At 35.6% G+C, this 12,093-nt stretch overlaps 1 protein-coding gene across 14 annotated transcripts in view; it reads left to right on the plus strand.

The window, feature by feature from the left end:
• Window positions 1-12,093, plus strand: part of NRXN1 (neurexin 1) — a 1,079,628-nt gene that overhangs the window by 547,467 nt on the left and 520,068 nt on the right. For all 14 annotated transcript variants that reach the window (XM_045827411.1, XM_045827414.1, XM_045827421.1 and 11 more), the window contains 2 exons: window positions 2,989-3,162; window positions 8,920-9,039. In XM_045827411.1, the coding sequence (XP_045683367.1) occupies window positions 2,989-3,162; window positions 8,920-9,039 (294 nt within the window). The remainder of the gene's footprint in view (window positions 1-2,988; window positions 3,163-8,919; window positions 9,040-12,093) is intronic.

Raw genomic sequence — 12,093 nt, forward strand, 5'->3', positions numbered from 1 at the left:
ACAAGGGAAGGCTTACTACTTTTCTTTAATAAGCTTTAAAAGTTGTTCAACAAGTACGTTTGCTAACAGGAAGAAAGGATTGTGGCAGGAAGTGAGGAAAGGAGGTAAATGCATTTCAGAATTAGCTCTCTCCCCATGTGTTTCCTTGCCATTCTTTCTTCTTTTGTACTGTGACCCCAGTCCCTCAGGTGGCTGACAATATCTGAGTGCCCACTGTCCAGGTAGCCCAGTGCTAGGCACTGTGGGACAGTCTTAAACAGACAGTCTTTCTCCTTCAGGAGGTTATCATCATAAAGAACCAGGCTGGTTATCAAATATATGGTGTCTCATCCCTGACCAGTACTAAGTTCTCTGTCTGAAGCAGTGCCAAGAATTCTTTATTCAACTGCATTTATTAAGTCTGGAGGAGAGCTGAATTTTCCTAACAAATTTAGTTTAATAAATGAATGTAGGGAACATTTCCTTACCTTGACATTTGAAATGTAACATAATAAATCTCAGCCCACAATCTCAGATGTGCAAGAAATCTAACTTTATTTTTTTGTAACTCACCTTGGTTTCTACTTTGAGCTCTGATTTTTTGAGTTAGGGAAAATATAATCTTAGACAATTTTAGTTTCCTTATTTCCCTGGGATTGTGTCTGAATTAATTGGTGTGGGGGACTTCCCAGTGCACCAATTTTGGGGGAGGTAGAGAGAGATTGTGCAGGAGCTGATCTTGGATATTCTATATTTATAGCTCAGATGCCCACTGAATTGCTAACCAGCACCTTCATTCTTGCATGCATAACCCCTTCAGGTCAGTCATTTTCTGCTTATTTTTGTGCCTCTCGGGGAACTGTTCTGTTTCTCCCACACCACAGTGGAGTATGGGAAGTTCTGTGAGCCTGCCCAAACTCTCAGCTTGTCTAAATTTACAAAGTAGCCATTCCTTCTAAAGGATCTCACTGTCACTTCTGGGCTGTCTTGAGGAAATGCACAAAGATCAACATGACCCCATAAGCCTACCTGAGATTTTATCATCCCCTGCGGCTCAGCCCTCAAATTAGAGCACTATGTCTTCTTTTGGGCATTTACCAATGACTATGTTCACATGTTTTCTCTCACTTTCTGTCCTGCTTACCCACAGGGGAGGCAGGGAAGCTTTAGTCTTATGTAACTGCTTGTATATTCTATCTGTTTCACTCCTCTAAATTCTTGGCTTTTAAGACTCAAATATAAGAAGATAATGTTATATATTTAGTGTATGATTCATATCCCTTTTCTGAGGCAACTAAAGCACAATGGCTTGAAATATAAGAGAAGGAACTCTAAGGAGAGAAAGAAAATATGTAGAAAAAAATTAGGTATTTCAAAAATAGAATTCCATATCAAACCAAGAATATGCTATCTTTTAATATTTGTAGTTAATAGTCAGTAGGTGTTTTCTATTGTTTAAGAGGTGGTGCTTACCTTCAGTACAAATTATGTGGATTAATGAGATATCCTAGTGTAATACTTAGAGCCTTAGTAGGTCAGGGACCTAAGTTCTTAGTTGTTATGGTTACATGACTTTCAGCAAGCTCAGTGTACTCATCAGTATAATTCAAGACTATTATACCTGTGGATTGATTTTACTCTACCTATAAGCTGATAGGTTAGCTTATTACTGTATCATGGATGCTAGCAGAAGACATGAGATTTCTGGGTCAGAGACCAAGGACTTTATTACTTATGGCAAAACAAACAGCAAGAGCATCAGCAACTGTGTCAGTCAGTTCTCCTTGTTCCCAAGTCCCATGAAGACAACACAAAGAGGTCTAGATAAACACTAGGAGTGTAGGGGGTATGTGTTAAAATGTGGAAAAGGTATCAAGTGACATGAAAGTTAGAATCGTTAACGTGAGAGAGAAAATTCAAGTGACAATAAAAAGTCAGAGAAGTAGCTAAACAAAGTATGTTTAGCAGAACTTGTAAACAGGGGCAATGTATTATGGAATTGGGGGCTCACCTTCCTTATGTTCTGCATGGATTAATTATTTAATGGAGTATATTCCATTAATGACATCTACTCAATGCCATTTAGATATGGTGAATAATCTATGATGGGAAACAGAATCAAACATGTATTGCAATTTATTTTTTAAAGTAGTGACTCATAAACTTAGAGGCATAAAGACGACAAAGGTGTTCTCTTAGAAACTGCAATAAAATTGGGGGGAAAATTAGTTGATAACAGAGTGCAACATAAAGAATTCAAAGTGGTATAACTTTATCTAAAAAAGAAATACCTGAAAAAGGACTCAATGTTCAGGTATATCCAAACTATTGTGGGAGTGAGTTAGTGAATAAGATAGATTATGAGCAAGGATAATGGGCTTAACCACAGTAGCAAAAGTAATTTTAGACCCCAGGGAGAATTTGTTGAACTTCTAACTGAATGAAAGACCCAGACTTGTCGAAGTAGAAAGTAGATTTGATAATAACAACTATCGCATGTCTGCTACATATTTTACTATAAAGTATCATATATATTTTAATATATTTTTACATATCTTTAAAATATAGGAAGCTTCCTATATTTTATCTAATTTCTAACATAACCCCATGGAATAGGTTTTATTATTCCTATTTTGGAAATGAGGCTACTGATGATCAGAGAAACAGAAGCGGGCGGCGGGGGGGACCATCACTGAAGTCACAGATTTGGAAATATCCAGGCTCAAGCTCAGATTTCACTGCAGGAATATGCAACTTCATGGTCCATGTTCCTTCTACATGGCCACACCGTATGGAACTCATTTCATTCTTTGTGGGAATAGCTTCTAGAAACTTCTTCTAGTGCTCATGTATTCTTCAAACACTTATTGTTTTGTGGTTTTAGGAAAATATCTAGTTATAAATTTAACTTTTCAATTGATTTAATGAAAAGTAAACCTTTCTATTTTTTCCCTGTCCTACTGTATGTTTGAAGTTACTTTTCTAATCAAAACTTTGATCTTCCCACAGGTGACTTGTATATAGGAGGAGTGGCAAAAGAAACATACAAATCCTTGCCAAAACTGGTCCATGCCAAGGAGGGCTTTCAAGGCTGCCTGGCATCAGTTGATTTAAATGGACGGCTTCCAGACCTCATCTCAGATGCCCTTTTCTGCAACGGACAGATTGAAAGAGGATGTGAAGGTACTAGATTTTGATATCACACTCTAAGAATTCCAATTCCACCTCTAAATGAGAACAGCTCTCTTTAGCCAACAAAAGTCATTTCTGCCAACTGATCAAACTCCACATAGGACTTAGAAATCCTCATTCATGTTCTTAGCTTTTCATCCCATAAATCTTAAACTTTCTGGACAGTTTGCAAGCCCACCCTGATGCATGATGTCTAGCAGGAACTATATCCGTGGTTCTTGTTATTTTCTGCTTCTTTGCAGTCTCTAGTTTACATAATTAGTGTGTTAATCAGTTCTGCAATGCCTGCTTTATTGCATTAAATAGACAGCCTATTTAGACTAGAAAAATATATTTATTCCAGTAAGTGTTAATCAGTTTGGACCTGTTTTTTGAAATATACATTCAATAGTATAAAACAAGAGAATAAAATGTAGATACTATTCTCAAATTACTATTTGGTTTGTATCTACCCAGCAACACTGTACATATATTATCAGTTTGTTTTAGCAAAAATTGGTTTCTTCTATTACTCAAGGCTAATATTCCATACTTCAGAAATGTGTTCAGTACCTTCCTGTTCTTTTGTGCTTTCTATCAGACTAAGATCTGTAAGAGTACTTCTTGATTGCTACTTCCATTTTAGATAATTTTCACTTCAACACCTCAGATTATTTGAGCCAATTCTCCCTCCATAAATGTAATTTAATCACATTATCTTGAATTTTGTGGTTCTGAAAGTGTTGCTGCTTCCCCTTTAATGCTGAACACAGTTTGGGCCATTTTGAAAAGTTTAGATTCATAAAAAAAGTGCATCTGGGAGAAGCAAAGAAAGACATGTAAATTCCTACCCCCCAGGGGATTATCAATTATTTCCTTTTAGCCAAAATACTGCCATTAGATTTAGCAATTACCCAAGTACATGGAAACTTTTTTTATTTGAAAATACAGTTTTTCTCTCTGCAACATATACTACCCTGAGAAGTCAGGTGAAATTCAAACTATATTTTAAACCTGCCAGAGGCTATTTAATGGACATCTCTGTCAAATTCATTTTAATGTCATCATTGCATTTGTTTTATTTCACATTTTGGTATAACACACTTTTGTAAACAAAGAGAAACTGTTTTCTCCTATTATAAATTTAGCAAAGGAAATGAAATTGGTAAGTAAAGAAATTCCCTCTAGTGGACAGATATAAGAATATTATTCTTGGAGGTGGTCTAATTCATGAGAATATGTACATTTAAAAAATGTACTATAGACCCTTCTACAAATTGCCTGGTAAATGACTACTCACCTATAAACAACAGCAGAAGCAGACAGACACATTCACAACTAAACACACACAAGATAGAAAACCATACATATACACAGGATCCCCCACCATTGGCATGTGATGTGAGTGGGTGGGTGGAAGGGAAAACTAATGAGAGGAAGATGTATGGAAAAAGAGTATTAGTAGAAATGATATTTGGTGTTTTTTTCCAACATAATCTAATGAGCAATTTAGTCAAGGTGGCTACTTTTACATACTCTTGGAAAATCTTAAACATCTATTTGAACATTTGAAATCACTCAGTAAATTAACACATTGATTCTTCCCTTACCTCATCTAGGATGCTTTAATATCTGAATTTTAATAATGCTCACCCTCTTTTACCACCATTCTTTTTTTCTTAGAATATCACCAAGTTCATGCCTTTCTGCATTTATACTTTCCTCATTTTTTAATTCCAACATCAATACTAACAACTTTTAATTTATGATTATTTCTATCCTTTGTGATTTCTAGAAATAAACTCAGATATACCTTTCATAGATGTAATTATAAGATACACATATTTTTAGGATTAGTGATCATATTCTAAATACTTAATAAATTCTCTCTCTAAATATTATTTTGAAAATTTTGTATCCAAATCACATTGAAATCACTAAATGTTCACATTAATAGAAATAGTTTAAATTTGACATCACCAAATATGTTGTCCATGTTTTCCATTCCGACTCCCAAAGATTTACAAATCTCTAAGCCCTTTTCATGTAAAAAGTTCTTGGTCTTCCCTAAGTATTCCCTTGCTGCTTTTCATTTCTACCTAGTTTTGATTGGTAATGGCTCATTTTACTTAATCAACACATCAGCTGGGGGAGAAAGCTGACAAATCTCTGTGGATAAATGTTTCTCAAACTTTAACCAGTGTCAGAAATGCTCGTATAATTGTTAAAACTCAATTACTGGACACCATCCTCAGGGTTTCTGATTTGGTAGATCTAGGACAGGGCTCTAGAATTTACATTTATAGCAAGTTGCTGAAGGAAGCTGATACTGTTGTTCTGAGGACCGCACTTTGAAAACTACTGCTTGAGATGGCATTTTCCTGCTTGCATGTGTGGAAAGGGGCACTAGTAATCCACCAGTAATCAGGCTCAGTTCAGCTCAATGCTGAGTCAGGTTAACTTCCATACATGAAGTCAGTGAAAAAAATTATTTTATTCCAACATTCTTTGCATAGATTCATAACATTCAGCCTCAAACTACGTTTTAAGTGACAGAAACACTTAATTATGAAAGCTACCATTGATTAAGCACTGGTGACATTAAGTTTACATATGCTGTTTTATTTAATCCTCAAAACTCTGTAAATTAGGTATCACAGATTTTTGTTAGATAAGTAGGTTGAGCCTCAGAGATGCGAAGTGACCTTCCTAAGGTCACACAGCTAGGAGGTGGATGACGGGAGCTTTGAACCCCAGCATGCCTTATGCAAAAGCCCACACATCTAACCACGTTTAGCCATTGTTTCTTTGGTTTCCAGAGATTATAGTTTTACCTTCACTTTTCTTTCTTTTTCAGATATATGCTTATTTTTAACCACCTAATACAAATGTCCTTGTGGCTTGTTTCCAATTTTGTTCTGTGATAAAATAAAATGGACATTATATAACTAAAGGGAAACATAAATTCTGGGCTTTGTCTCATGCAAATGCCTGTCAATGTTTAATATCATTCCACAAAGTACCTTGAAAAATGTGTCTTGTCAGGCATAGGCATGCATTCTGTTGTAGTACCTGAACATAGAAAGACTATTGTGATAATGAAAAAAATAGTAATAAAGCATGTCTTTATGTTCACATAAAGGTTGACAGGTACCCTGAGTTGCTGTTCCCACAATATGGGAAGATTACTTATTGGGGTTGTAGTTTTACCATTTTTAGACTTTAACATTATTTTGCAATTGTATTCCTGATAATTTCTGCAAAAATAAAAATCTGGCTTTTCATCAGTTTTTGCTCCTGCGCTTTTCTTCTGCTGGGCACATCAGGGGGCAGCTATGTGCTGATAAAACAACCCCTGACCCAGACTTGGCTTGCACGGCTCCTTGACCCTGTGCTTATCCCAGGAAGGAATTTGCTAAGGAATATTGCTTTAAGAGGCTTTTCTTCTTCCCCTCCCCCTCATCTTCCTCCTTCTTGTTCTTTTTAACACACAATAATTATTTTCAGTTACTAATGCCATGGGATAAAGATCGTTAGACCACTTACCTCTCACAGACTGAAAGAGCAATGAAAACTAAGCAAGTCAGTGGTGCTTACTTATTTGATGCAATCAGTAGGTGAGACAAACTCTTACATCTCTTCAGGCCTGGGAGATTATTATTATTGATAACAATTGTCATTAATAATAACTATTATTACTACTGTACCAATCTTATATAATTAGTGCTTGCACTATTATGGTTTTAAAACTTGTGAAAATTCACATAGGCTAGGCTAAATCCAATAACTTTTTATGAGTACCTTTACTAAGAAAATTGTGATAAAGATATGATTGTATGGGGCATGTTTAAACAGACATTTTGCAAAAACATTAATTTTTACAAAGGCTAATTTTGGATCAATCTCATTTATTCACCGAAGTATGTACCCGAAACGGACTGACTGTTAATAGCATCTGATTAGGCCAGTGTCTATTTTGATATTTGCATAAAACCTATCATTGTATTTACTACAAAATATTTTTAATGTTTACTCTAAAGCTGTTTGGGCTGGACAGCATTCCATTTTCACCCTTCCCTAAGTTAGTCTTTATTAGTGAGGTTCTACTGTGATAAATATTCACAGGGCAGTTTACAAGAGTTAAAGACAATTATGAAGGTAGAGAAAATGCAGACCTAACTCCGAAATCCTTAAGCCATATACACCCAACTTGGTAAGAGCAAAGATAAAAATTTCATATTATAATTTTGTAAAGATTTGTTTCTTCCACCCTTTATTCTTTCATTTACTTCAAACATATATATTTTGATAGTTTGTTGTCACTCTAAGGTTCAGCTGTTGACATGAATGGCTGGCATTGTAAGTTTTAAATTGTAATTGCAAGCAAGATACAAAAGATCCAGAGGGAAAACCATGGAAAGAGATAATTGCCCTGCTAATGACCATAGTGTATCTCTACATGACAAATGGTGCTGCGGGTTCCAAATAAGCCACACTGTCACTTTGGTAATGCACTCATATCTATCCAAGAGAGGGAAAATGACAGAAGACCTTTTAACTTTCCTTCATTACATGCCATCAGCTCAGTTAACCATTTTATATATATAGATATCCTCATGTATTGCAGAATTCTAATAAATTGCTGCTTTCTCATTTTTGGCTTAAAATTTATGGCTGTTGGTATTGATTTATTTGCTTTACATAGCATTTCTTTCCCTCTTTACAGCAGCATGCTTTTTGAATCTGAACATTCTTCGTGTTTGCCCCATTTCAGTATTGCTTACTAACATTTAATATATTTTGCTTTTTTTTTAATTTTGCTGACAAAGTTGCATTGATGAAAGCTGACTTGCAAGGTAGATAGCCCTGTGTGTATAAAACAAGACTGAAACCCCACATTACACCGTGGAAACCTCAAAATAACAGTTTTTACATTTTTGCAGTAACTGTTGTTTGGGTTCAGATTTAATGTTTCCCCTTTTTGGAACATTGTGCAAGAAACCTCATTTTGTAGCATAGTCTACACAAAGGCTTTCAGTCTTGAATATGTTTGTTTAGTGGTTACCCTCAGTGCTTTGGTCATCCTTTCTTTGGTTGTTTTTCAGTGTTCTAGTTATGATTCTTTAGAAATAGAATAGCATTCTTTTTACTTGTATGTTAAAATGGGGCATGTCATTTATACAGTTATTCATTTTATGTGTAATTGCATGGAATTGTCAAAGCATGTGAATTGATACTTGCCAACATACCTATCCAAAACACCCAACAATCATGACTTTATCCATAGTTCGTGCAGGGTAACTTCTGGAACACCTAGGACATTTTTGCATACTTCTCTTCAGTTAGTTTTACCAATCTTATCTCAATTTCATGAAGTTGTAATCTCTGTTTCTCATGGCGTCTCTTATCCATTGGTCAGAAGTTAAGGAGATCCATGCATTTTTCTAAAATTCAAATGGTGATAGAGAATTATTGACAATTCAATGAGATTACCGGCTACCACGACCATACCAGAAGCTATGTGCTTGCTTTTACTATTTGTTGGCTTGGTTTGCTATTATAATGTATTTTGTCCTATTATTTGAAACTTCTGAAAACCTTCATATTATGGCTTCTCTATTTCTAATTTAGGTGTGTGAACTAGAACTTTCATTAGTTTGGTCATATAATCTGAGGTGTTGGCAACTACTATATGTGACCCAGCTCATGCATAATACAATTTTGGATTTTTTATAAGAATCCAAGTTTCTTTTGGATTTTTTTTTGAAGGGCCCAGCACAACCTGCCAAGAGGACTCGTGTTCCAACCAAGGTGTGTGCTTGCAGCAGTGGGATGGCTTCAGCTGTGACTGCAGTATGACTTCTTTCAGTGGGCCGCTCTGCAATGACCGTAAGTGCCTCTCTGCAGTCTACTAATACTCATCTTTGCTGCTCTTACTGTTTGGTATCCAGGGTCTGAAAACTGAGACTCTTCATATTATCAGTGAGTACGTTATACTGTCATAAGCAGGAGAAGCAGTCGTTTCTACAGAAAGGACAATTTCAAAACTAAAGTACTAATCAGGGATGCTGTTAGCTAAATGCTAGGATAATGGTGGTGAATTCTTGGGTTTTCAACTGTTGTAATTTTGAAGGACTACATATTGCTTTATGTAAAGAAATATTTAATTGTATAGGATTACGCCTTGAGGGCTGTAGTTTCAGTAAATGTTCACAGGTCTCATTATATTTTTTTTCTCTCTCTCTCTACCTCTCCTCAAGCCTACATCTGCCTTTCACTTTAAAAACGTGTCTAAACTTTGTCCTTGAAGTGCCCTCCCCCTTATATTTCAGCCACTTGTAGGTGTTTCTCCCCTTTTGGTCTCACAATATAAGCACGACAAAGAAACAGTGTGCAGTGTTCACCTTATATCATGAAATATCTGCCAGGGCCTTATCTGTGTGATTGCAGTGAGGGTTCTGAGGCTAAATTAACTGGTGTATACAATGATGTTCCATTTCTTAACTTTCAAATAGACCATGGTTTGCAGCATTTCATCAAAATGATAAAGGCATTTCCTATAAAACACTGCATTTCTCAATATAGAGAAAGTATTTCTGGCAAAGCTCCCTGGCTGTAAAATAGGGTACATGCTTTATGTTTTTAATGCTATAGCATTTAAGGAAAGCTCTCAGATGATGGGGTAGGTGATGCGATGATTGAAGGTTTGGGCTTCCACGCAAAGACTGGGCTTGAGTGTGGATTTAAAGAGAGGCTAGAGTTTGTTCGTTTTGACTTTTTCCTATTTGAGACTCTATTCATGTCAGTAGATATGTGTATCACAATGTCGAAGATGGGGGTCAAACTATAACACTTCGTTGAACTGAGTTGTTGCCTAGCAATGTAGTACAATTCACCCTCTATCTTCAAATTTCCTATCCAAAATATTGAATACAGGAATAACCAACAACCAATGCAAAGTAAAATAGTACTTCAGAGACACCTGTAAAGATCACACCACCATAGATGGAGAAATAGTCTCTATTCTATCAGTGACATCTTCCATAGAATTATAAGTAAACTTGAAGCAATAAATATGTGTTCAAGCTATCACACATTTGCAAACAATGTATTTCTACAAATCAAATCCCACAAACTCCATTGGAGTTATATGAGTTACCTTACATAAGATTCAATAAATACTTACATGTACATAAGGCAAAGCAAGTAATGTATAGATGCTTTTAATAAAGACAGGTATGTATGTACATAGAATAGTAACTTCCTGCATTTGCTCCTGCCCCACAGAAAATAACATACACTTATTTTCAAGGACAACCAGAAGACTGATAATTTGTTATGATTTTTATTACGGCAAATTTGTAATCTTCTGTTCAATCATGACAGATATATGACTACATGTGGTCTCTGAGAGAGCTTTCTTTTGCATGAAAATATTTTTCATTTTGCTGAAGAACTTTCTCTGCCAAACTTTCCTTAATCCAGTCTCTATGTTTTACAAAGCAGTTGCCATTTGGTTGTGTCAGACTGTGTATCCTTATATACCGGTTAAGTATGAAGAATATAATTTTCTGTGTGTGTCTGCTAGACATTTCCTAAAGGAACATCAAGATCCTACTTTAAGTATCGTGCTGTCTTCAAATCATTTTTACAGAAAATTATTTGAATGCTGCTCTTGGGTGATAGTAGCGGTGGTGACAATGATAAGGCTATTTGTTATTTTCTTGTAAATAAGGTAAATGTCATCCAATAAATGTGTCTCCTGATATGCCTCTTGCACAAATCAGCATTAAAATTACTTTGGAGGGCTCTCAGAATACATGCATTTTGATTAAATCATTACCTCTTAGTGGGTTGTCTGGAAATGTGAAATAGTTTCTTGGTTTGTACATTGGAGGTTTGGTGGTGAGGATATGGAGGCACAAATACATATTTAATAGCAAATCTTACTTTAATGTGAACCATAATTTGTAGAAGGTACAAAAGTAACTATTACCTTGAGGACATGCAATTGATATGGCAGTAAAAGTAGCACATTTTCTTCACTTTTTAAATTGATCCAAATAAACCTTGTTTCTATACCTCACTGTTTCTCTATAAGTTGCACAAAGAGAATTAGTGTGATTCCTGAGATTTTTAACAAACTCTTTTTCTGTAGGGAGATTAATTTTAAAAAATGAAGGCATTTAGGACATTTCATTTCTTAATACATTTTTATTTTCAAATTAGATATTTATTAATAAATTCTGTGACTGCAACCTTCAACAGCACAGAAAATTAAAAAAAAAAAACTTCTTACATGGGGAAAGGACATACTACATTGCAAAAGAGACCCCTCCTAGCTCCCATAGACTTTCTAAACGTCATCTCTCTAATAAATTTCATGAAGTGGGTAAGGGTAGCTGGAAACATTTATTTATGTTAGCCTAGAGATATAATAAACAATGGGAAGATGGGAAGGCTTTTTAGCTTGTAAGTGTAATCTTGGGTAAATCATACTAATTAATAAACTTAAAGGGATCTTTCAGAAAAGAAGCACTTAGGCAAAATGATGTCTTCTCAGGATAAGTGTTTGTGAAACCCATTCCCCCGCCCCCTCTGCAAAATTGCCATGTGAGTGACCTACTCATTGACAGAAACAGTTGCTGTGTGTGTGAGTGTGTGCATGTGATAGTGTAGTGCACTCGGCCCCTCGGTTCTTTCATATCGATACCATGTTTAGACCCCCAATGTTCTTTTTCTGGGTATTGTAGTAATCTCCAGTTTGAGTTTTTACTGCTTATTTCTTTGTCCTCCAGTTCATCAGTCTTCTTCTGCACCAGTTTTCTTCTTCCATCTTGTTCTCCTTAGTTTAAACACCACTAGCCCTTTCTGATTCTCCTAACGGAGGCAGTATTTTTCCTCCTCTGACTTGCAGAGTTTTGTTTATGCTGTTTTATCAGC

Source organism: Phyllostomus hastatus, unplaced genomic scaffold (genome assembly GCF_019186645.2).
Source record: "Phyllostomus hastatus isolate PE091 unplaced genomic scaffold, TTU_PhHast_1.1 phas_scaffold_78, whole genome shotgun sequence".
In the NCBI taxonomy this organism is placed as follows: Eukaryota; Metazoa; Chordata; class Mammalia; order Chiroptera; family Phyllostomidae; genus Phyllostomus; species Phyllostomus hastatus.